This window comes from Ruditapes philippinarum, unplaced genomic scaffold (genome assembly GCF_026571515.1).
Source record: "Ruditapes philippinarum isolate M1 unplaced genomic scaffold, ASM2657151v2 ctg713_1_1_1_1, whole genome shotgun sequence".
Taxonomy (NCBI): Eukaryota; Metazoa; Mollusca; class Bivalvia; order Venerida; family Veneridae; genus Ruditapes; species Ruditapes philippinarum.
Genome location: NW_026864226.1, coordinates 365,573 through 391,419, shown reverse-complemented (window position 1 = coordinate 391,419; position 25,847 = coordinate 365,573). Strand labels below are relative to the sequence as shown.

At 33.5% G+C, this 25,847-nt stretch overlaps 2 protein-coding genes across 2 annotated transcripts; both read left to right on the top strand.

The window, feature by feature from the left end:
* Positions 1-499: 499 nt before the first annotated feature.
* LOC132724882 (uncharacterized) lies at positions 500-13,072 on the top strand. Its single transcript, XM_060709851.1, has 8 exons — positions 500-615; positions 1,831-2,163; positions 3,817-3,991; positions 4,778-4,950; positions 5,506-5,565; positions 6,436-6,591; positions 7,971-8,064; positions 8,627-13,072. The coding sequence occupies exons 1-8, from the start codon at positions 585-587 to the stop codon at positions 9,336-9,338; spliced, it is 1,734 nt and encodes a 577-aa protein (XP_060565834.1). The 5' UTR covers positions 500-584; the 3' UTR covers positions 9,339-13,072.
* A 4,940-nt stretch (positions 13,073-18,012) lies between these two features.
* Positions 18,013-23,760, top strand: LOC132724881 (beta carbonic anhydrase 1-like). The gene is made up of 4 exons (XM_060709850.1): positions 18,013-18,239; positions 20,464-20,691; positions 21,637-21,870; positions 22,455-23,760. The coding sequence occupies exons 1-4, from the start codon at positions 18,060-18,062 to the stop codon at positions 22,671-22,673; spliced, it is 861 nt and encodes a 286-aa protein (XP_060565833.1). The 5' UTR covers positions 18,013-18,059; the 3' UTR covers positions 22,674-23,760.
* Positions 23,761-25,847: the final 2,087 nt, after the last annotated feature.

Sequence of the window (25,847 nt, the reverse complement as noted above, 5' to 3'; positions counted from 1 at the left end):
AAAAATAAAAGAGTGAAAATGGCAGGCTTTGCTATTTAGAAAGATATTGCTAGGCGCAACATACATAATTATGATGCTTTATTTCTGCTATTTCGTTATTTGTTTGTTTGTTTGGTTTTAAGGCACACCAATACAGTATAGGTCATATGGCACCGAAACAGGAAAGATGTTTTTGGCTTACCTCAGTTGTTAGAAACATCAACGCAACACCAGGGGTCAAAACCATCCCCACTTTCTGGAGTTCAGAGTTGCATAGTTATACAAACCCATTTAGTCGCCAATTATGATCACGAAGGGATAAAGAGTGGCTGTAATTCTTATGCCTCAACCCTCAGTCACAAGGGGCATCGCGGTGGAAGTGGTTGGTTCAAAAAATATAATAATTCAGATGAAACACACATGTATGTCAGCATGTATTTGTGTAATCACGTTTATTAAGGAGATTCGGATACATTGATAATTACAAATTATTAGCCTTAATTGTCATAAGTTTATTAGAGTTACGAACGTCGTTACAGAGTGAGCGCGCAGTAACATAAATCTTTGTGATTGTGTTTTGATAGTTATTTTTTTACGTTTCCAGGATGACTTACAAAACGAGGGCAACCTTAATATGTATGTATTTTGTAATAACGGCATGGTATTATTTGATATGTGTATACATGTATATGCATTTTTACAAATATAGATATAACATATAGTCAGAATTCCTTAGAGTAGATTTCATAAAGCTGTATTTTTGTATGTGTTCTGCCCGTCATTTTGTAACATGATGTTCTTAAAATTGCAACATGTATATTTCTGTTATTGTTCGGGGCCTTCCTTCCTGGGCTTCTTGCAATTGGTTCTTGTAGCTGGGTCGTGTAGTGGTTGCGTTCATTGAACGCCGCCTTTCTTCGATGATCTTTTTTACCATATTTTAGCAGTAACTGGTTATATTATAGAATAATGTTCCGTTTTAGCTATGTTTGGTTACAAAAAACGTGCGTGAATGTTCCGTTCTAGCTATGTTTGGTTATAAAAGAACGTGCGTGAATGTTCCGTTTTAGCTATGTTTGGTTATAAAAGAACGCGCGTGAATGTTCCGTTTTAGCTATGCTTGGTTATAAAAGAACGCGCGTGAATGTTCCGTTTTAGCTATGTTTGGTTATAAAAGAACGTGCGTGAATGTTCTTTGTTTTAATAAAAGAACGTGTTTGAATGTTTCGTTTTAGCTTTGTTTGGTTATAAAAAAACGTGCGTGAATGTTCCGTTTTAGCTATGTTTGGTTATAAAAGAACGTGCTTGAATGTTCCGTTTTAGCAGTGGTTAATTATACACAATAAGGCTTGTGTAAGTTTCGCTAGTAACATATAAACTTGTACCTACGGTCGTTTTTAACAATATTTTGTTAAGGACAATGTGCGTGTAAGCTCCGTTTTGACAAGAACTGGATATATAAAACGGTGCATGTTGATTCATTTTAGGAAAAATTGGTTATAGAACAAGGCGCGTGTATGTTCCTTTTGGCAGTATTTTGTTAAATAAGGCGCATGGATGTTCCCCGTCCTAACAATAATTAGATTTTATAGATAAAGGCGTGTGGCCTTATATATTGTGCTTTCTAGTCCTTTCCATTTAAGCAAGATTTGGTTACATAATAAGGCGCGTGTAAAATGCGTGTGAGCAATAATTGGTAATGCATGCCTGTTGTAGCAACAAATGGTTATAAAACGAGGCGAACGTATGTGTCTACTTTATTGACTGATTATAAAATTAGAATATTTTTTATATCTTTAAGTATTATTCATTATTTACTCTTGATAATTTGATAAAATATGTTTGCTTCAGGTATTTTGTGCACGTGCCAAAGCATTGTTGGACTCAATCATGTATTCTTGTGTACGTTTAACCAACATCAAATCAACATAGAATTACAGTGCAAGGGTGATTCCAAAATCAATATTGTCTATGGATGGGGTTTTGAATCAGATAAAACATATACATGTGCAAACAACAAATCCGCGACAGTACCAGAGGTACTTCACGCTTTGGGAAAAGCAATGTGGCACAAAATTCTCGCAGGATGTGTGGCTAAAAGTTATTGTAACATTCCACATTTTTCAGAACGTTTTCCAAACGATAAATCCCATGGCATCGCAATTGAATACAACTGTCTTCCAGGTAAATTATACCTATTTCCATGAAAAGAATCTAATACTTGACAGAGAAATAATTGTGGTTGGTGACGCGAGATTGACATGGTTGGTAAAGGTAGAGAGACATGGTTGGTAAAGGTAGAGAGACATGGTTGGTAAAGTTAGAGAGACATGGTTGGTAAAGTTAGAGAGACATGGTTGGTAAAGTGAGAGAGACATGGTTGGTAAAGTTAGAGAGATATGGTTGGTAAAGGTAAAGAAACATGGTTGGTAAAGTGAGAGAGATATGGTTGGTAAAGTTCGAGAGACATGGTTGGTAAAGTTAGAGAAACATGGTTGGTAAAGTGAGAGAGACATGGTTGGTAAAGTTAGAGAGACATGGTTGGTAAAGTTAGAGAGACATGGTTTGTAAAGGTAGAGAGACATGGTTGGTAAAGGTAGGGAGACATGGTTGGTAAAGGTAGAGCGACATGGTTGGTTAAGATACATGGTTGGTAAAGTGAGAGAGACATGGTTGGTAAAGGTAGAGAGACATGGTTGGTAAAGTTCGAGAGACATGGTTGGTAAAGGTAGAGAGACATGGTTGGAAAAGTTCGAGAGACATGGTTGGTAAAGGTAGAAAGACATGGTTGGTAAAGTTAGAGAGACATGGTTGGTAAAGTTAGAGAGACATTGTTGGTAAAGTAATAGAGACATGGTTGGTAAAGTTAGAGATACATGGTTGGTAAAGGAAGAGAGACATTGTTGGTAAAGCCAGAAAGACATGGTTGGTAAAGGTAGAGAGACATGGTTGGTAAAGGTAGAGAGACATGGTTGGTAAAGTTCGAGAGACATGGTTGGTAAAGTTCGAGAGACATGGTTGGTAAAGTTAGAGAGACATGGTTGGTAAAGGTAGAGAGACATGGTTGGTAAAGGTAGAGAGACGTGGTTGGTAAAGTGAGAGAGACATGGTTGGTAAAGGTAGAGATACATGGTTGGTAAAGGTAGAGAGACATGGTTGGTAAAGTTAGCGAGACATGGTTGGTAAAGTGAGAGACATGGTTGGTAAAGTGAGAGAGACATGGTTGGTAAAGGTAGTGAGACATGGTTGGTAAAGGTAGAGAGACATGGTAGGTAAAGGTAGAGAGACATGGTTGGTAAAGTTAGAGATACATGGTTGGAAAAGGTAGAGAGGCATGGTTGGTAAAGTTAGAGAGACATGGTTGGTTATGTTAGGGAGACATGTTGGTGACGTTAGAAACACACTTTTTTTGGTGACGTTAGAAAGACATGGTTGGTAACCTGAGAGAGACAGGGTTGATGAGGTTAGACATGATTAGTGACGTGAGTGAGACACGGTCGGCGACCTTATGTAGACATGGTTGTTGACGTTTGTGAGAAATATTTTGTGACCTTAGAGAGACACGGTGTTAACGTAAGGGAGACACAGCTGTTGACGTTAATTAGGGACATGATTGGTGACCTTAGACAGACAGTGCAGCAACCACAATGCGACAGTCTAATGTACTTATTTACTTATATTTAAAACTGTCAAATATCAGTATTCAACATTTTACAACATTTAATCTTATGTTGATTAATCAAACTCTAAAGTATCAATGAATAATCTTGAAACACAAATCAAAGGTATTCAAATTATTGACAAACTTATCGATGTAATTAACATTTGTACATGTAGATGATTCGTTCCTGCAATTTTGCCATCAAAGTTTTACTCTAAAAACATTTTATGGAAATCCAAATGGTGTTGACCTCATCTTCAAAAGCGACGGAAACACTACAAAGCTGTGTATATGTGATGTTGAAACAAACGGACACATCGAGACAACCCTGACAATATTCCCAACAAAAAGGTACACTTAATAGCTATTAGCTTTATTTAAAGTGCACTAAATAAGCCCTATGACTTGGTAAAATCATTATCACTTTAATAGTTTAAGGAATTGACATAGTTAGCATATGCATGATTGTCTGTCCCTTGTATTAAAGGTCAAATTTAAAGAAAAACCAGAATTTATCGGTTAAACGTTATTTCCACAAGAAATTGGTAATATTATCAGTTAAATATTGTCTGATTTTTATATTGAGCCGGAAAACGGTAGTTTTTATGACTTTTATTCGTCTTTTTATTTTTTTCGCTGCTCGACAACGTTCCCTAGAAGCGTTCCTTGTACACTTTAATAAATTTACGACATATTTGTGTAATCAAGGAACTTCATTGAGGTGAAAAAACCTAAAAATATATACATTTTTGTAATTTTAATTTCTTTCTTAGATCTGCTGCGGTGCTCAAAACAGAAAGATATGCAAAAATAATGATAAATATACTCAAAAATATATTAAAAATCGTATTTTTGTACTTTTCTTAGCCAGATTTGAAGCTCTTTCAATTTTGAGTCATTCTTCACAATTCGAATAATTATTCTTGAAAATGGAATGAGTGAATAATCGAAAATTTTGCACACAAATAATTGGTCTATAACAATATCAAATCGAACATTAATCGCGAAAATAATTTCTACTTCCGTAATGTCAAAGAAAATCTCAATGGAGTCCCCGTTTATGCTTATTGTTAAAAGTTCCAGAATATCAATATGTAAAATGATAAAATTGAGTAGATCTATTCTTTAAATTTCAAGTATGACTCTGAAAGTTAAAAGTGGAGGAAAAGTAACACGTTACAATAACGAAGTGTTAATTCGAAGTGAAATTACAAATGGCAACGATAGAAGCAAACAGACGTTTGTTGTGGATTATGCCACAGAACCTCACAACGGTGTTCCATTTCTTCTTCTTCAATTTTCATTCTCAAGTATGTTTAATTTGTTTTAAGTGTATAAGAACTTTAGCTTATTTTATTTATCCTCTATTGTCAAACTTCTATTTAGGGGCCTTGACTGTCCGCTTTTGAATCACACCGGATGGCTGCTTTCCTGTGTTCAAGACCAGAAATGACACAAGTTTCGCTACAGTAAGCCGAAAGAGAAGCTAACCTCTGGTTGGAGATTCGAACCCACGATCAAAAGATTAGGAGTCCGGTGCTCCACCCCTTCACCCAATCTTTTACGGTTTAAACAAGAATAATACATAGTATATACAGCTTGTCATTTAATTAAAATTCGAGATTTTTTTTGAATTTATCATCAAATAGTATGTATATATTGTTAAATGTTTGATGTCATGGTCATTAGTCCAGTGTTGAAAAGGGTAATCTTTCACTCGCCCCTAATTACATATACCATGAAACTTAAATCTTTTAAGCGAATATGTTTGACGATTCATATAGTTTTGTTTAACTGTGCTCATATACATGTATATTGTACTAATTAGTCACGAGATATTAATTTGAAGTATTTTATTATTTCAGTTCTTGGCGATATGTCCTTAAACTGTAGTGAAAATCAAGCTATCAAGCCACAAGAAAAGAGTAAGTTTAAAGTTATGTATACATTTATTTTATCACCATTGAAACAATGCATCTATTCATAATTTCTTCAGCAAAAATAAACCAACATACATTTCTTGATAAATATAAGACTGAAAATGAAAAAAAAGTAAGAAAACCTTATTTGCTAAATAACTACACAAAACCCTATTATATTCCGTTTACTTTTTGTTAAATCAAAGTTAGCTTTCTTCATTGAAGATATTATATCTTCTGGTTCTTTGACAGCAACGACTCTAATACTTTATTGAATTGAAGGTTGAATACTGCTTAAGCCGGTGCTGAAGGGGTGGGGGGTGGGGCGTTGAAATTTACACTATCACTCATGAATCCAAACCAATCAAACCGAGTCTGTAATTTTCACTTTTAAACTTTTAAGACTGTTTCATGCACTATTTCTACCTATACATCGGCTGTGTTCCAAAACAGATGTCCCAGGGTTAGAATAAAGAGCAGCCCAACCGAGACTCGGACATTTCTAAAGATTAACTTTTTTAGCAAGTGCGACAAGCAACTGCTGCAATCTTGACATTCACATTAGCTCTATTATCACAACATCTGGGTTTTTTTTCATCGGTTTGTTTGAATATTTGAGCCGTGTCACGACAAAACCAACATAATTGGTTTGCGACCAGCATGGATCCAGACCAGCATGCGCAGTCTGATCAGGACCATGTTGTTCGCTTGCAAACCCTATAACAAGTAAAGAAACTTCTAGCGAACATCATTGATCCTGATCAGACTGCGCGGATGCCCAGGCTGGTCTGGATCCATGCTGGTCGTAAACCCACTATGTTGGTTTTGTCGCGATTCGGCTCATTTATTTTTGGACAAAAATGTTATACATTACAGAAAAAGCGTCTCCCTCAAATGTTGATACGTCAACACCAGATAAGCAAACACCAGAAACAACACATTTATCAGGATATGCAATTACAGCAACAGTAACAGCAATGTCCACCATTTTGATTATTGTTATTATTGTTGTCTTTTTGAAGAAAAAACAAGGTAAGAACCATACGATATACGTTTATTGTATCTTTTATCCCGAAATAGAATAGTGAGCTCAGCTTCATCAGCAAGAGCTTCGTATTTCCCCTATAAGGAGATGAAATACATTTTATCTATTCTAGACTGCTCTTTAAATGAACGTTTGCATAATCAGGGACATAAATTGAGGTGACTAAATTAAATACAATACTTGATTTGATTAGACGAGTACACAGCTGTCAAAACCTTTATTGGAAGAGGCGGTAGTCAAGTCCAATTTAGGTTTTGCAGCCTGATACGGATCCAATATAATCAGTCCTGCATTTAACAATTATGTATAATGACTTCTGTACTTCAAATCATCAATTTTTAATATTTTGACAGAACTGTGTTTCTCCGAGTAAAATACAGATTTAATGAATTCTTTGAACTCGGAAAATGAAAACGAGGCTAGACGGAGTACAATATGGAATTTGTATGGATCTTTTTTTTGACTCGGGAAACGAAAACAGGCTAATTTTGAAGATTGTATCCAATATTGATTTCCTTTAATACATCACGTGCTTAGACATCGTCGGATACCCACGGCCGAATCATTAACATTGATTGCATGTTATGTGACATGTTTATCAATCGCGGGTATCCGACGATGGTGCTTAGAACGCTGTCCAGAAGTATATTGATTAAATTTCATAAAGTTGTGAAATGAATAGATATCCTATAATGTTGTTGGCATAATCAAGAGTGTCCAGACCATAATTCATTATTTTCTTATATATTGTTATAGTAGGGTTATATATCTTTGCTTAAAGTAGAAATTAAAACTGCCTTCTTGATAATTAACAACAGACAAGTATATCTAATACACTTTACACAAATACTAGTAGTGTTACTTTAAATTAAAGTAGTCTAAAATTTCCATAAAGTTTTCCATAAGTGTTTAAAATATTGATAAAAAACAATAGAAATGCTTCCTGTGGATGTTCTTGTACAATATCTAATAGAAATATGTTGACAAATGTCTAAAAGATATAGTATGAACAATTGTATGGTGCATAATATTTTGTACATGGACATTTTGTTATCTGCTGTGTATAGATATGTAATATTAGATCATACACCTAACAGTTGTCAACAACAGCCATTGTATTATATTTTTTTCATGGATTTTCATTAATTCTCCTGATTGTAATCATATCTGGCATCATATATGTACTCCTTATACACAGAAACTAGCTAGCATAGGGACTGCAATGGGAATAAGAATTTACCCTTTTTTGTGTTATCCCTGGTGTTGGTGTGCATGCCGTGGTTTTTGTGCTCATGTTATTTGAACGTGTATGTACGTTATGTCAAAACAAATCTTCTCTCAAATGTCTAAATGTATTTTTAAACAGGAACAAAGGCAAACAAGAAAGACATTTTGCCGACTTCTGCCAAAAAATATGCAAGAAATATGCAGGCATCATTCTCGGTGAACTGCACTGATAGGTATTGAACACAACAGATTACAATGTAAATTATCTTAACAATATAACTCCTGTCTTACCTTAATGTCTCAAATTTAATGAACTTGCCTATCTTTTAATTTGGTGTAAACCATTCGTCTTTTTAAGGAAAAAATAAGTTCGTAACGGTATGAACCGACTGAATAGGGAACAACGCAGCCCGCAAACCATGGCCCTGCAGATGGCACATATATGCCGAATTATTTTGGTCTGCGCTTGTCGGTTTACTCATAACAGATGTGTTGACATCGGTTCCATGCATCTATATGTATATTAATATATATTTGTCTTGATAAAAAACAGCGGGTGCAAAGTATGATATCATTTATATCACTCAAAGAAAATGTGCTTGATTTTTATAAATACTAATTAAATGGTTTCCTATCGTTTGCTCTTTATATGAAAATATCACCCAAAAATAATCAAAACAACAAATGTTACATATTTCCAGGGATCTTTATGGATAAATATTATGCCAGTTGTATTTTGCATGCCACAGAAATAAGAACATATTATAAAAGTTTACCAAACATTTTTTTTTACAGTTTAAGTCATTCATATGCAGAAATTGGAAGTATTTCGGATTATCGTCATTACGTGATGCCGGATGAAACATCTCAGCAAAGTTTTAAGATGAAAATATGTCTGGAAAAAGTTTGTGATTCAAATGATAATGATCGACGAAAACCGAATGTAAACGCAATCGACCAAAGGAAACAAAAGTCACTACCAAAAGCGAAAAGTGCGAACAAAGTTGACCCCGTAATCTATAACGCTGTAAAAGATGTAGATATTATAACAAAGGAAAAGATAGCTGAAAACAACACAGAATGTAAACACATTGAGAATAAGGTTGAGCAAGAGCAGCGTTTACCTGAAATACCGAACAAGAGTAAAGCGAACGAAATTACAAGCATTCTGAGAGTGTCAGGAGACAAACACAACCTTGAAAACGACAAAAGAAAAATTTCCATGGAGCATTACGATCCATCTGGATATTTAGATTTAGACATCACCGAGAAGACAAGCCATCAGTATCTACAGAAATGGATGAAAGAATTCTACGCAGTTGAGCAAAAAGCGAAACTAGAAGACAAACAACGGAAGGACGCAGATGCACCACAAGTTGGACAGAGAAAAGTTTTGATTGTTAAAAATGAAAAAGCACCTGAACGACATGGTAATTTTTATTCTTACGCAGACGATCACAGAGTTGCCTTTTCGGACGAGGAGACTTTGTTTAATAACCAAAAATAAACTGTTCAAGCTGTTCATAATAGCCGCAACACTTCAGCATTTTTCCATCATACTTAGGCAAATGAGTACTATTATGGGTAATAGTAGGTATGTTCCGAATAAAATCATATACGATTACAATGGCAAAACTAAAACCTTTTTTTGTGTGAGAAATTAACTGGAATGAGTATATGACTTAATATGACCTATGTATTTTGACTGTCCTGTTATACGTGTATCTATATCAATATAGGCCTCAACAGACGGTAGGATTTTGCAGTACATTGCCAATTAAAACTAAGATGTACAAGCAAATCTTAATATGTGAAGGCTACTATTTCTTGAATTTATACAACTTAATACTAGATTTACAGGATAGGACATGTTCTATATCTCAATACTTGCTGTACAGACCTCCCACGGTGACAGGTGACATATTTCCAAATTAATCCCTAATAATGTGTTTAATGAATGAAATTCAAGAATCATTAGGGCTAAAAGGTGAACATAGTTGTAAGTTGGGGTAAAAATGATGTTGAAAAAACTCTTCAGGAGACCCAAAGTTGTGGTATGTTGGAATCCCAAATTATGCAGAAAATGATTATGTAACGGTATTGAACTGTTCTCTAATCAGGGAAGATAGTTTGTAGTCTCAGTCAGTAGAGCGCAGTACGGTATTCCGAGGGTCCTAGGTTCGAGTCTCGATCGGGCTGCACAATAATCTCGCCCTGTGACAATTATAGACATTTTTTTAACGAAATGGAGGTGTTTCAATCATTACTCATAGAAAAAAAAAATGATATTTTAGATAGTAAAGTATGTAAAGAATCAATTGGGAGTGAACTGTTTTTTAGGGAAACCTAATGATTCATACAATGCAGAATTACGGTCTGAATGCAAGTGTTGTATTGCTTTGAAAATTGTACATCATATCTCTTATTAGTGTTGTACAAATAAATCCTACCGTCTGTTGAGGCCTTATGTGAGTACAAATGTATATGAAATTCACCTGTATGCCTTTTGATTGTTTTACCTAATTTATACGTTTATTTTCTTATTCAGGAACGTCATAGTAAAAAACGTGTGCAGGACGTAAAGCACGTGAATTATGACGTAAAGTACGTAAAGCAGGACGAAAAACACGAAAATCAGGACGTACATTCCTAATATTGAACATGTTTCACGGGAAAAGCTTTTCGTCCTGCTTTGCGTTCTTTAATTACGTCATGACTTATATTACACGTGCTTTACGTCCTGCACACGTTGTAACTATGGCCCTCCTGAATAAGGTAAAAAAACTCCTGATCTGTAAAACTTCGGGGGCGTGCGACGTTATATATGTTATCATTACGAATATTATTTTATTGCTTTGAATTGTTTGGTTTTTGTTTGTTTGTTTGTTTTTTCCTTACTTTACAATCGGGATGCTGGACATTTAGCACGAGACATGTTCAAAATTAGGAACTGCTCTCAGATAGGGAGAAGAACAACAGAGACTCTTAAGTGGTTCCAGTGGTATACAGGTACATACAAGGTACATAATAATTTGCCAGAACTTACCAGTTAGGATGAACCAAGTCTAATGTTGTGCTTTGTATATATTGTATATATTGACCTTTGTGTATGGTTAACTAGTAATGCAAGTTTTGTGAGGAAGTTATTTATGTATTTAGTTTTAGTGGCTACCATGGATTATATCTTACTTAAGGTAGTCTTACTGTAAGGCTTTGCCGCAAAAAAACTTCTAACTTCGGCCAATATCGTAGCAAATCGGTTATTTCCGGAACGTTATTTTTTTCAAAATCTTTGGCATTAGCTAGATAATTTACAATCATTCATCCTTTATCGATATGTAGTAAATTATTCCGGTAATAAAAGGTTAGAAATTATTGAATACTGGAGACTGCGAAAAATAAATTTCCGGAAATGACCCATTTATTACGATATTGGCCGATGTTCGAATTTTTGGCGGGAAAGCATTACAGTAAGACACATAATAAGTGACCCCTCCTTCATCAGTTGCTGGCAAAGCAGTAACATTAAGAAATATAGTGCTTTCTTCATGGACATTCTTTAAATGACATTTATTTTGAAATACTTTATTTATCATTGACATCATTAGACTACATATGACCAACCTGAATTATATCTACGTGTAGAAGATGTCTGTTTATTTTGAATGAAAATGGTATATATTACACTTAAAAGTGAGACAAAAGTAATAGCTAGTATGCAGTGAATGTGTGGATTTTTTTCTCACTTCGATATCGATATCGATGTTTTCAGTATTCAATTTTAGAGAAATTATGCTATTGGAATCGAGAAATATGCCACTTAGAACACAACTCAACATAAACTTCTACTTAATTCACGTAAAAATTACGGCATCGTTCAAATTAAAACGTACGCCAAAAATAGTTCTGCAGAGCTATATCACCATACTATAATTAAGTTATATACTGTAGATGATATGGCTTTTATCAAACGGATAGAACACAATATGTCACTGGCAAATATAAAATAAATTTGTTCTATTTCTTTAATGTTGAAACATGGTTAATATAATGATTGTTATACATGTCTATGACTGATTAATTTGTATGTTTGTATTTTAAAATTGTATTTAATAGCCTGGGATTAAGGCGTTGATATTTTTTGCTTATTCATAAAAACACGATATTTCATACTCTTCTGTTTTTTTTGGATAATATCCGAACAGAAGCACATAAAAATCGACAGACTGGAACTCAGGCTATGTATTTAATATATGCTACATATTTGTTTAATGTCGACGAGAAGCTGTTCAAGTCATATTGTATTATAAAACCTGTTCTGTTTTGTTCTGCTCTGCTCTGTTTTGAACTGTTCTTTTCTGTTCTGTTATTCTGAAATATGTAATTTATATGAAACACTATTTGAGCCGTGTCACATAATGGGTTTGCGACCAGCATGGATCCAGACCAGCCTGCGCATCCGCGCAGTATGATCAGGATCCATGCTGTTCGCTTACCAACTCTATTACAAGTAGAGAAACTGATAGCGAACAGCATGGATCCTGATCAGACTGCGCGGATCCATGCTGGTCGCAAACCCACTATGTTGGTTTTGTCGTCACGCGGCTCATTTGTCAAATATTCAAACCTTTGTTATTTATGATATAGCACGTTTTCAGAGACATAGATAACAGAGATAGGCAACTTCCTAGCCAGTTAAAATATCATGCGTGCCTGCTAAACTTAAAACTTGTAGCAAGTAAAACTTATTAACCAGAAAATCAGTAAAATAATACATTTTCTGAAAGCTTTTGTTTATGGCTGCAGGTAAAAATATTTACAGTTCCCATTAAAATAAATGATACATCAATTTTTAAAGAGAACTACGTAATAATTTTTGTTACAAAACTATTCATAGGACAAAAAAACTGGCTCAGTGGGTATGTTCTGCTATGTTTTTCTGAGTGAAAGGTATGGAAAGTTACCAATATTTTAACATGCAGCAATAGATAAAAGATTTACCTTTCAAATGGTATATAATATTAAAGGATCAAACGTACATCCATTTAGTTTTATTTGCTACAAAATGCCTATTTTTTCACTTTTTGATTGGCATGAGTGATATTTCAATGGAGTATAATATTATAGGAGCTGCTTATCTCTGTTATCTATGTCTCTGGTGTTTTCTGGGAAGAAGTGCGTCTTCCAATTCAGTTGTTATAAATTCTTTATCTAGAAATCTGAATAAATTCAAATAATCTTTTTGAGTGTTCCTTCAACTGAATACCCTACTATATATAAAGAGAAAAGATAGCAAAATAAATATTATAGTCCAGTCTAATTTATTTGCACAACTTAATTGAGTACAGTGGACGATGGAGTTCTTCACAAAACCTTATCAAAAACTACCGTAAGGAACATTAAAGTGATATATTTATACAAATAACTAAGGTTAAGATCATACATTGTATCAAATGCTTGGAACAGAAATAAGTACAACCAGTTAAAACAAGATCGACTCACCTTACATACATTTATATTATCTCAAAGTATTTAACGGGTCCGTATTTAATATAGTTTAATGTGTATTATTTAATCTCAAATAAACAATTAGATTATGTATTTTAATTTCAATCTATTTATATCTTTTATTGTACAGGTAGCGATTGGACCAGAGATTAATAGAATTTAGGGAGAGTTTCCGTGATAAAACAGAGAACAGAAACTTTTCGCTTTTATAATGATCTTTTCGCGCTTAATGAGTTCAAGGTCACTGCAAGCTTTCAGCGACACAGACGAAAAAACATTTTTGACAACAATGAGAGGGTTTTCAAAACTTTTGGAGGGTATTGTCAAATACTCGTTATTTGACAAACAGCATACAATGTTTCAACTGAAAGTTTGCGGAAACAAACCAAATGTACGTATCAAAATATTTGCCCTTGCATGACAGCAGCACTGCACGAAGTTCAAGGCTAAACCATAGGTGACCTGTTTGCAAAATTTAGTCTTTTTGTCCCATGGGAGTCAATTTTTTGTCCGGGTTGGGAGTGGGGACTTTTCATTGAAGAAAGATATAACATTTTAATCAGTCTATTGATGTTGATTTGTTTATAAACCAAAATATAAAAATGTATCTGACTAAACAAGTAGGTGTAACTTGAGAAAGAAAATTTAACTGCCTCATCTGATAATAATCATTGTGATGTTGAAAATAATAATAAAGAATTAGAACTAAAACTTCCTAGCACACAACTCCCATTTCAATTTACCAGATAGACAACAGTTAGCCCGGGTCTCCACGATACCGGTGTATACATATTTTATACAAGGTGTTTTTCATATAAAATTTTACTGACTTGAAAAAAAGAAGGAATAAACAACTTAATTAAGATAAAGATAAGATAAGTTTTATTTCAAGTCGGCAAGTTTTCAACATTACAACATAAGCTCTAGGAGCTTTTATAACCGACTGTAAATAACATAAAGTATAAGATCAACAAAGATAAAACAGCTACAATAAAAAATGATTAGACATGATATATATACATCACATGCATAAAATAGACCTTTTAGGATATATTTATAAAAACGAATCATATGCTAAAAAACTAAAAATGATAGTTTACCCAAATCTACATCACTAGCAAAGTCTAGTATCTAAAAATTTACTTAAAGTTCAATAATATACCGAGTAATCAATTAAAAATTTAATGAATTATTTAAATAAATAAATAAATAAATAAAAATACTAAAAAAAAAACATACATTTTTATATATAAGTTAAATATGAAAGACTATGGATTATCAGACTACACAAAGACAGAAGGTATTAAACATGTAAGTCATTAGTTGAACTCATTTAACAGCTAGCTTGAGTCATGCTGGAAAAGATAAGCAAAAAAAAACAACAAAAAAAAAACAACAAAACAAAAAGCAAAATCAAAACAAAAGATCACAAAATAAAGCAACATCCTATCTAGAAACTAAATGATAATATTAACATAAGCAGGGAAGAAAAGCAAAAACACATTTAAAGCAAGCAAGAAAAAAAACAACTGAAGAAGCTAAATGATAAATGTGACCCAAAAGAAAATGTTCATACCCAGAAAAATAAATAAAAAAGTGGAGTAAATCAAGATATAGAAATTAGCTGCAAGCAATACATTTACACTGTTTACCATTCCAGGATGAAATTAACTTTTTAAACTGAGCAAAATTTGAACATTTTCTAAAATTTTCGGGTAGAGTATTCCATAAAGCAGGTGCAGCATACCTGAAAGATTTTTTACCTGTAGTTGTAGTTCTTACTTGAGGGATCTGCAAAATATTTGAATATTTAAAATTAATACCAGTAGTTTTCTTGACAATAAGGTCAGACAGAACAGCAGGAGACATATCATGAAAAATTTTAAAAGTTTCAATGGCCATAGCCCTCATTCTTCTTATTTTTAGAGTTGGTATATTAACTTTTATTAGCATATCTTCATAACTTGAATTAAAATCATTATATACAAATCTGAGTGCTCTTTCCTGTAGTTTTTCCATCTTGTTTGTATTATTTTCTGAACAGAAATGCCATGCCATAGGACAGAAATTATTAATACAATTTAATAGGAAAAGAATGTTTGTAAAGAACTACTTTACACTTTAATAGGAAGATTTAATAGAAATTCAGCGTTACTTTCTTCAAGAGCTAAACTTCTAATATGCTTTAAATCAATTACTCAAACATTTTTTAACCCATGTTTAACACTTCTTAAGAATTAAATAAAATATGTATTTCTGATGCATACTGTGCCTTTAACGCTACACACAATTAGAACCAGAATAATTAACAAAAAATTGAAATAATTGAGCCCACAAAAGTTACATCAGTTTAGTAAAGTCTTCAGTGGCCATTCATCATTTAACCATTACACCAGTGCACCGGATACTATGTACATTGTAAATATATCCCATTAAAAAAAACATCTTGCTAAATACAAACATATAACCTGATTTAATGTTCATTTATTATTTCACACTGTGAAATAATAACGAAAAACCATCAGCATATTATGATATTATGATTGTTTAAAATGATACGCATGTTTGTCCCAGCACTACCGTCAAACAAAAGCTGTTATCACAAGTGTCCTAATATTACGGGAGTTCTGGAAACCGTAGTTTAGCAAATATTTGTTAGTTCAAAAACATGGTATTTATATCTGTTAATTAATGTTACAATAATATAATATCAGGTACTATTTCTATTACCTCCCTTATCTCACGGGATAAGCTTTTCGTCCTGCTTTACGTTCTTTAATTACGTCATGACTTTCGTACTTTACGTCCTGCACACGTTTTAACTATGGCGTTCCTGAATAAGGTGAAAAACCTGGATCTGTAACACTTCGGGTACGTGCGACGTTATATATGTTATCATTACGAATATTATTTTACTGCTTTGAATTGTTTGGTTTTTGTTTGTTTGTTCGTTTTTCCTTACTTTACAATCGGGATGCTGGACATTTAGCATGAGACATGTTCAATATTAGGAATTGCTCTCAGATAGGGAGAAGGACAACAGAGACTCTTAAGTGGTTCCAGTGGTATACAGGTACATATAAGGTACATACTAATTTACCAGAACTTACCAAGTCTAATGTTGTGCTTTGTATATATTGTATATATTGACCTTTGTTTATGGTTAACTAGTAATGCAAGTTTTGTGAGGAAGTTATTTATGTATTTAGTTTTAGTGGCTACCATGGATTATATCTTACTTAAGGTAGTCTTACTGTAAGGCTTTGCCGCAAAAAAAACTTCTAACTTCGGCCAATATCGTAGCAAATCGGTTATTTCCGGAACGTTATTTTATTCAAAATCTTTGGCATTAGGTTATTTACAATCATTCATCCTTTGTCGATATGTAGTAAATTCCGGTTATTAAAGGTTAGAAATTATTGAATACTGGAGACTGCGAAAAATAAATTTCCGGAAATGACCCATTTATTACGATATTGGCCGATGTTCGAATTTTTGGCGGGAAAGCATTACAGTAAGACACATAATAAGTGACCCCTCCTTCATCAGTTGCTGGCAAAGCAGTAACATTAAGAAATATAATGCTTTCTTCATGGACATTCTTTAAATGACATTTATTTTGAAATACTTTATTTATCATTGACATCATTAGACTATGACCAACCTGAATTATATCTACGTGTAGAAGATGTCTGTTTATTTTGAATGAAAATGGTATATATTACACCTAGAAGTGAGAAAAAAGTAATATTTAGCCGGTATGCAGTGAATATGTGGATTTTTTCCTCACTTCGATATCGATGTTTTCAGTATTCAATTTTAGAGAAATTATGCTATTGGAATCGAGAAATATGCCATTTAGAATACAACGCAACAATAAACTTCTACTTAGTCCCCGTAAAAATTACGGCGTCGTTCAAATTAAAACGTGCGCCAAAATAGTTCTGCAAAGCTAAATATCACCACACTGTAAGTGATATACTGTGGTCACACGGAGTCTGATCAGGATCCATGCTGTTCGCTGACAAACCGTATAACAAGTATAGAAACTGATAGCGAACAGCATGGATTCTGATCAGACTGCGCGGAACCCATTATGTTGGTTTTGTCGTGGAGTATAATATTATAGGAGCTGCTTAATTATCTCTGTTATCTATATGTCTCTGGTGTTTTCTGGGAAGAATTGCGTCTTCCAATTCAGTTGTTATAAATTCTTTATCTAGAAATCTGAATAAATTCAAATAATCTTTTTGAGTGTTCTTTCAACTGAATACCCTACTATAAAGAGAAAGGATAGCAAAATGAATATTATAGTCCAGTCTAATTTATTTGCACAACTTAATTGAGTGCAGTGGACGATGGAGTCCTTCACAGAACCTCATCAAAAATTACCGTAAGGAACATTAAAGTGATATATTTATACAAATAACTAAGGTTAAGATCATACATTGTATCAAATGCTTGGAACAGAAATAAGTACAACCAGTTAAAACAAGACTCACTTTACAAACATTTATATTATCTCAAAGTATTTAACGGGGTCCGTATTTAATATAGTTTAATGTGTATTATCTAATCTCAAATAAACAATTAGATTATGTATTTTAATTTCAATCAATCAATATCTTTAATTGTACCGGTAGCGATTTGACCAGAGATTAATAGAATTTAGGGAGAGTTTCCGTGATAAAACAGAGAACAGAAACTTTTCGCTTTTATAATGATCTTTTCGCGCTTAATGAGTTCAAGGTCACTGCAAGCTTTCAGCGACACAGACGAAAAACATTTTTTGACAACAATGAGAGGGTTTTCAAAACTTTTGGAGGGTATTGTCAAATACTCGTTATTTGACAAACAGCATACAATGTTTCAACTGAAAGTTTGCGGAAACAAACCAAATGTACGTATCAGAATATTTGCCCTTGCATGACAGCAGCACTGCACGAAGTTCAAGGCTAAACCATAGGTGACCTGTTTGCAAAATTTAGTCTTTTTGTCCCATTAGAGACAATTTTTTGTTCGGGTTGGGAGTATAGGGACTTTTCATTGGGGTTGTCTTGAAGAAAGATATAACATTTTAATCAGTCTAGTGATGTTGATTTGTTTATAAATCAAAATAAAAATGTATCTGTCAGACTAAACAAGTAGGTGTAACTTGAAAAAGAAAATTTAGCTATAATCATTGTGATGTTGAAAATAATAATAAAGAATTAGAACTAAAACTACCAGATAGTGGCACAAAGGTGGCATTTGTGTGTTTTTATTTATCTCGTGCACACAAGATACTGCATCAGGGTCACAATAACGCTAAAAGTAAAATCATTGTCCAATCAATAACTTGTACATATGGCACTGTGACAGGCAGGTGAAGTAGGGGCACCATTGTCCTATGGCACATTTACATTTAACTAAGAAAATTCATATATATAGTGTAATCTGATCGGTTTATTATCTTCTGTGGATGAATCATTTGTACCACTTAGTAACTGGTGCCCATAACTTTATTATCTCATGGGCATGACTAAAAAACTCTTGGCCATAACATAGTATCTCGTGCGCACCACTTGATTATCTTGAGTGCACAACTAAGTAACTCGTGGCCACAACATAGTATCTCGTACGCACCACTTAATTATCTTCTCCACACTACTTAGTAACTTGTGGTAACAACTCATTAACTTAAATATCTTGTGTGCACCACTTAATCATCTTTTTCGCACAACTTATGGCCAGGACATAGTATCTCGTGTGCCCCACTTAATTATTTTGTGCGCACAACTTAGTAACTTGTGGCCATGACATAATATCTAGAGCGCACCACTTAATTATCTCCTGTGCACAACTAAGATCTCATGGCCATGACATAGTATCTTGTGCGCACCACTTAATTATTTTGTGCGCACAACTTAGTAACTTGTAGCCACGACATAATATTTAGTGCGCAATACTAAATTATCTAATGCGCACAACTTATCTCATGGCTAGGACATAGTATAATCTCGTGTGCACCACTTAATTATTTTGTGCGCACAACTTAGTAACTTGTGGCCATGACATAATATCTAGTGCGCACCTCTTAATAATTTTGTGCCCACAACTTAGTATCTCGAGGCCATGACATAGTATCTTGTGCGCACCACTTAATTATCTTGAACGCACAACTTGGTATCTCATGGCCATGACATAGTATCTCGTGTGCACATGATAAAGTTAAACGTACAAATGTCATCTCTGTGCGACTGTAGTTATATGATTGGTTGCAACTTTATTTAAATGGGTTATCCCTGCTAATAAGTAATATTTTTTAAATGAAATTTTGGCTATAATTCCAGCAGTGGGTATGAATATAATTTTGTGTGAAAAATCAGGAACTAATCTGTAAACATGCCAACATCAGAGACTTGGAGGATAGGCAATGGTAGACTGTAGTTTATATGTTAGTTAAAATAGATTTAAGATACTATCAAGATTTTTTATTAGTGATTGTATGTGTGTGAAATTGATCATGTTTATGATTATCATGCTGATGACTATTTCATTTCAGGAACCAAATTGTCATTCAAAGTTACAATACCAGGTCAAGTAGTACAGTACAAGTACAAGAATAGTTGTTCAAAATCATTCTTTTGTCATATGGACCAATAGAATTTATTACATGCTTTGAAGTGGAATATGAAATTTTGTTTGATAATTTTCACAATGAATTTATATTTGATAATTTTCACTATTAAACCTGACTATATTTGAATGGGGATGAAAATAATATTTCATAGCTAAATGGAATTATCAACAGGAATAAATTCTGCTGTATGTAAATTTTGCTTCTTTAGGAGAAGCAAGTAAATAACTGCATACATTGTGTTTTGCATGTAAGATTGAAATATATTTCACTCGTGAACACCAGTTGTTATAGATTCACTCATGGCTACGCCACTCATGAAAATATTACATCTGGTGTCCACTCTGTGAAATATATTTCAATCTTGCAAAACAAACAAATATCCTATATTTTAATGCAGATAACTCTGTATGACATTGCATTTATCTATTACAATGTAAGTTACTTCTTTTATGAATCTCTTCTGTTTATAAATTCCTAAGATGAACTTTATTTTAATTTACAGCCTTTATCAATGATTTTTGGATGCATGGACAGCCGTGTCTTCCCGTCAAGGTACACAAATAGTGATCTAGGAGACAATTATATAGTCAGAAATGCTGGTAATTTTGTTCCCTACCCAGATGACCTTAATCAGATAGGAAATATAACCTCTGCTGCGGGGGCGCTAGAATTGACATGTGTACGAAACAATATGAAGCATGTAGTTGTAGCTGGACATTCTGATTGTAAGGTATTAAACAAACTTAACACTACACACAATTTTGAAACTGTCTACAGAACCAGAATAATTAACAAAATATTGAAATAATTGAGCCCACAAAAGTTACATCATTTTAGCAAAGTCTTCAGTGGCCATTCATCATTTTTACCATTACACGGCTGCACCGGATACTATATCCATTGTAAATATATCCCATTAAAAATAACAGCTTGCTAAATACAAACATGTAACATGATTTACTGTTCAGTTATTATTTCACACTGTGAAATAATGACGAAAAACCATCAGCATATTATGATATTATGATTGTTTGAAATGATTCACATGATTTTCCTGCATCACCATCAAACAAAAGCTGTTATCACAAACATGCTAATATTACGGGACTTCTGGAAATCGTACTTTAGCAAATATTTCAACATGCAATAAGACAGTTTTCGCAAATTTTTTTGTGATGTTAAAATATTCACTTATGCAGTTTTTCATGTATGAATTTTTTCAGTATTATCTTTAAGCAGGTAATTTTGTGTAAATGATGTCACAGTGTTGTAAATGAATTAAAAGCTACTTATACAAATGCAGTAAGAACTGTGTCACAATGAAAATGTTGAGTCTGGCTGACATACTGTATATTACAATTTTTACATGTGATTAAACAAATACTGACACTGTATATACATTTTAATGGGAATTGTTGTTCTTGTGAGACATTAATAAATGAAAAGTTCATCTTGTGGGGTTGGTGTTTGTAGTTTTCACTCCGGATCTCTGCACTAATCCACATTGAATTTACCAGAGCATAGTACAGCCACAGTATCGTAAAGTTCAGAAATATTGTATTTATATCTGTTAATTAATTGTGTTACAACAATATAATAATATCAGGTTCTACATCTATTACCTCCCTTGCCATCATCACATTTTCTTGTTTTGTGATTTTTTTTTTGTTTTCAGGCCATGGGTTTGTTGTTTGATCTGAGATCAGAGATAGATGTTCCTACAGGGTCACCTCTTGAACTCTGGATAAAAAAGCACGGGAAAAGAACATTAGAAAAATTCAGTTATTTGACAGAAGCCAATAATTTTACTGGACCAGTTCCATTCACTCAAGAAAGCCTAGAGGATAAAAAGTTTGAAATCAAGATTGATCCGGAGCAAAACTTTTATATTGTGGATAAATTGTCTCAGGTAAGACTTTGGTACTTTGGTAGCATTTGGAAAAAGTAAAAAAGTCGCGCGTAACCCCTGCCTGGCGGTTGCTCTTGTTATGGTTAATTTCAAGATACATGTATGCAGTGTTTATTCTAGGATTCGAAAAAAATAGGGGATATTTTTATCAAAAAATGAAAATTTATTACATTTGCTGATTTTTTTCCTTCTTTCTCTATGTAAAATTTTCCCTCTGCCTCTGAAAAAATAGGGGGAATTCTCAAAAATATGAATAGACACTGATGTATGTAATGACTGAATAGCAAATAATGTAGACCATTATCAGACAGCATGAATGTGTTGGCTGATCTTGATCTGCATTGGTTGCATGCCAGGTAGAATCTGTTGTTCCAGTTTGCTATAAACTGAACCCATTTAATAAGAAAAGATTGTTTCTAATGAACCACTTTACAATTTTCAAATGAACCACTTTACAATTAAATTTGAAAGAACAACTTTACAATTTCAAAGGAAAAGAATGCTTCTACTGAACTCTATAACCAGATGAAATGATGTAACAGTTGAAAAGTATTTGATAATCTACTTTTGTTCATATTTTGCAGGTGAACTGCATTCAACAACTGGAGAATATTTCTGCGTACCCATTTTTGAAAGAGAGACTTAATAAGAACAAACTGTTTCTACATGCACTATGGTATGATGTGAACAGTGGTAATGTGTACATGTTGAGCAAGACACAACAAAAATTTGTAGAAATTAATGAATCAAGTTTCTTTAGCTTGATAGAAGAAGTACAGACAGAGGAGGCTGAAGCCGGCTAACACTGTGATGATTTTTTAAAACCTTTATTTTTCTTCTCGCAACACTGTTTTAAATTTAAACTTTATTAGGGTGTGTGAATACATGTATTTCATTTGATATGCTGGATACCTTGAGTGATTAGGCTTTGTTACCTGTATAGAGTACAGGTAACTCAATTTTAGTCTGTTGTTATTAACGTTATTATCAGGTAGTCTAGTACTGGTGTAACTCTCCAGGAACGATTGTTAGGAAACTACCCACCTATATGACTGAAATACTGTTGGGAAAAGGCTTAAAATGAAACAAACAAACAAACAAATCATATACATGCACATTTTTATGGTAAAAATTTGTCGGAACAATAACCATTTAGATGTTATTGTTTTTGAGGATGTTTGGCTTTTGTAAAAATCAACAACCTTTACAGAGCAACCACCCTTTGGGAGACTAAAGATTTTGGTTGTTGTAGAGAGGTGTTGGCTCTACAGAGGTTTAAATTTATTGTGAAGTGTTTGGAACTCAAAAATATGTTATAATATTCAATCTGATGAGAGCAAACTGGTGGTTTTATTAGTGGATAAATTGAGTGGTCTTAATTCTCATTGACATAAAGAACAGAAAATTCTGTTCTTTTAAAACATGGTCTTAATGGCTTGGTTGTCTAAGGCAGTCTTAATTCTTGGGTGGTCTTAAGTAGAGTTTCTTATGTATTTAATTTATGGTATAAAGTTAGAGTGAAAGAGTATTGTATTTGACTGGTATGGATTGTTTTTTAAGCAAATTAGGGTAAATATTGTTTAAATTTTACTTAGTTAGAAATAGCAGGTCCTTGTATTGTTTTAAATCTGAATTTGTTACTTTTAGACATTGAATAAATTGTACCCCAGTTTTCTTAAGGACTAATTCTGTACTGACCATTTTGTGCCAAAATTTACTTTGTATTAATTTGTTTATAGATAAATTGTGTAAGCCATGGTTCTGTTATTTTATAGAATTGTTATGGTTTCATGTCAAACAAACATTGTTTTTGACATATGAACAGAACTGATTTCTTTAAAAAGAAAATTTTCTCATTGATGTAGAAACTTGCATGAAAAAGTAAATATTTACCATCAATTGTGTTGAAAGCTTATGGAATTAAATAACCTTATTTGAATCATATCTGTGTCAGCTTTCTGGAGCTTACCTAAACTGTTGTTGTATAAGAAAACATGGTCCCCGTGCCCAAAGGTCTAAAACTAAAGTTCCCTTGAATAAGAGACAGGCACCATAACTGCTTGGCGAGCAATACCCATGATTTGATACTTGTATATATATACAATTCTATTTACAGACTTGTTATAACTTACGAAACTAGATGTATGAAAGCTTATTTCAATAAATATACATAAAATGCCTGATAACTACACTGGTTGTTCTGTTGAATAAGTTTATTTATTTTGTATCGTAGAGTTACACAATTTGATGCACTGTATTTGGCTATAGATAGCATTTATAGGGAGCATGAAGCCAGCTGACAAAAGAGTGGTGGTTCTACAAGAGTACATTCTATTACCAGAAATAATGAATGGAATGGTACCTGAGGTCTTCGGGAGAAAGTCTAACCTACTTTATTAGAGATATCAATAAGACTTAGATGATCTGCTGAGTGCTGAATGTAGGACAAAACCACGCACATCAAAACTCCACACCTCAAAATTTTATAGAGTGGACAAAACTCCTCACATTAAAACCCCCACCACAAAATTTTATAGAGTGGACAAAACCTCACACATGAATTTTATAGAGTGGACAAAACCCCACACTTTCTAATTATTTGTTATAAAAATCTGGAAACAAAGTGATCCCTCGGAAGCATAAATATAACAAAATTACAAGAGAATTGCAGACTCGGTTTGATTGAGTCAGTACATGAGGGATAATGAATACGTGCAACATCCTTCACGCCCCCTAGCACCGGCTTGAGCGGTTCTCAATTCTCAACACTTAATAGTGCTGGCATCAATGATCCCGAAGGACCAGAAAAATATAACAACACTGAAGTGAAGTACTGGTCAACTTTTTACAGCTGCCTTACGGCACTTGACACCTGCTGTTGTGAAGTATAAAAATCTGGAAACAAAGTGATCCCTCGGAAGCATTAATCACAACAAAATTACAAGAGAATACAATTCATATGATTTTGATCTTGTTAGAAAAGAACATAACAGGTTATTCACTACAGATTGATATAGTTACTTTATTTTACATAGTTCCTTTGATCATGTTAATTATTGGTACATTATATCATAACTTATATTTTATTTCAATATACAATACAATATGATTGAATTATGATAGTAACTAGACAAATATCATTAATTATCAAAAGTGTCACTTATTTTAATGTCAATCAATGGTCTACACAGATTAGTAATACAAAGTGTTGGGTTTTGTCCGTCTTTGCTGATCGCATGTGACTCCTTCAAAATCCTTATGTAAGTTTATATATACAAAGGGAGAATACTGTGTAGTTGTTAATTTTCTATGTTGCCTGTACATGTATTAGATGATGAAACTTGAAATATGTAAATTCACTATATTAATACTGGTTGTAAATGATTAATATAAACTTATAAGAGATTGAATTTTAAAGTTAGGTTAGCTCAATAGGTATAGCTTTGGACTGGCTGAGAATTCACTTCTGTTGTGATTGACCAGGAACGATGCAGTGGCTGAACTGTGCCCAGATGGTAAATTTAATGTGGCTTACTGCCGTGCTCTTGAGTGGACACACTGCCAACACCACTACCATTTTCAACATTTTCAAGACATGAACGTGATACCTGTAGTTATAACCGCCTCCGTGGTCAAGGGGTTAGAATTGATGACTTCTAAACCAGTTACCTCTCTGGCGTGACTTTGATCCCCGGATGATGCTTTGGTAGTTTAGCGCGGAGGAAGGTAGTCTAGTACTAGTGTAACTCTCCAGGAACGATGGTTAGGAAACTACCCGCCTATATGACTGAAATACTGTTGGGGAAAGGCGTAAAATGAAACAAACAAACAAACAAAAGTTGTGACAATATCTTTTCTGTTGTGTCTTATAGTGTGGATAGTGTTTCTCTTATACAAATCTAATTCATCATGGTTGACTGGCTGATAAAAAAGAAAAATTATAATAAGTTGCAAAAGTATCTTTTCTGTTGACTCAT

Bases quoted from the DNA above. Each gene is read 5' to 3' on its own strand.
- LOC132724882 (XM_060709851.1), top strand. From the start codon at position 585: ATGACTTACAAAACGAGGGCAACCTTAATAT. The intron at 616-1,830 runs GTATGTATTTTG...TGTTTGCTTCAG, and splicing joins AACGAGGGCAACCTTAATAT to GTATTTTGTGCACGTGCCAA. The intron at 2,164-3,816 runs GTAAATTATACC...TTGTACATGTAG, and splicing joins TGAATACAACTGTCTTCCAG to ATGATTCGTTCCTGCAATTT.
- LOC132724881 (XM_060709850.1), top strand. From the start codon at position 18,060: ATGATCTTTTCGCGCTTAATGAGTTCAAGGTCACTGCAAGCTTTCAGC. The intron at 18,240-20,463 runs GTACGTATCAGA...TTTAATTTACAG, and splicing joins TTTGCGGAAACAAACCAAAT to CCTTTATCAATGATTTTTGG. The intron at 21,871-22,454 runs GTAAGACTTTGG...CATATTTTGCAG, and splicing joins TTGTGGATAAATTGTCTCAG to GTGAACTGCATTCAACAACT.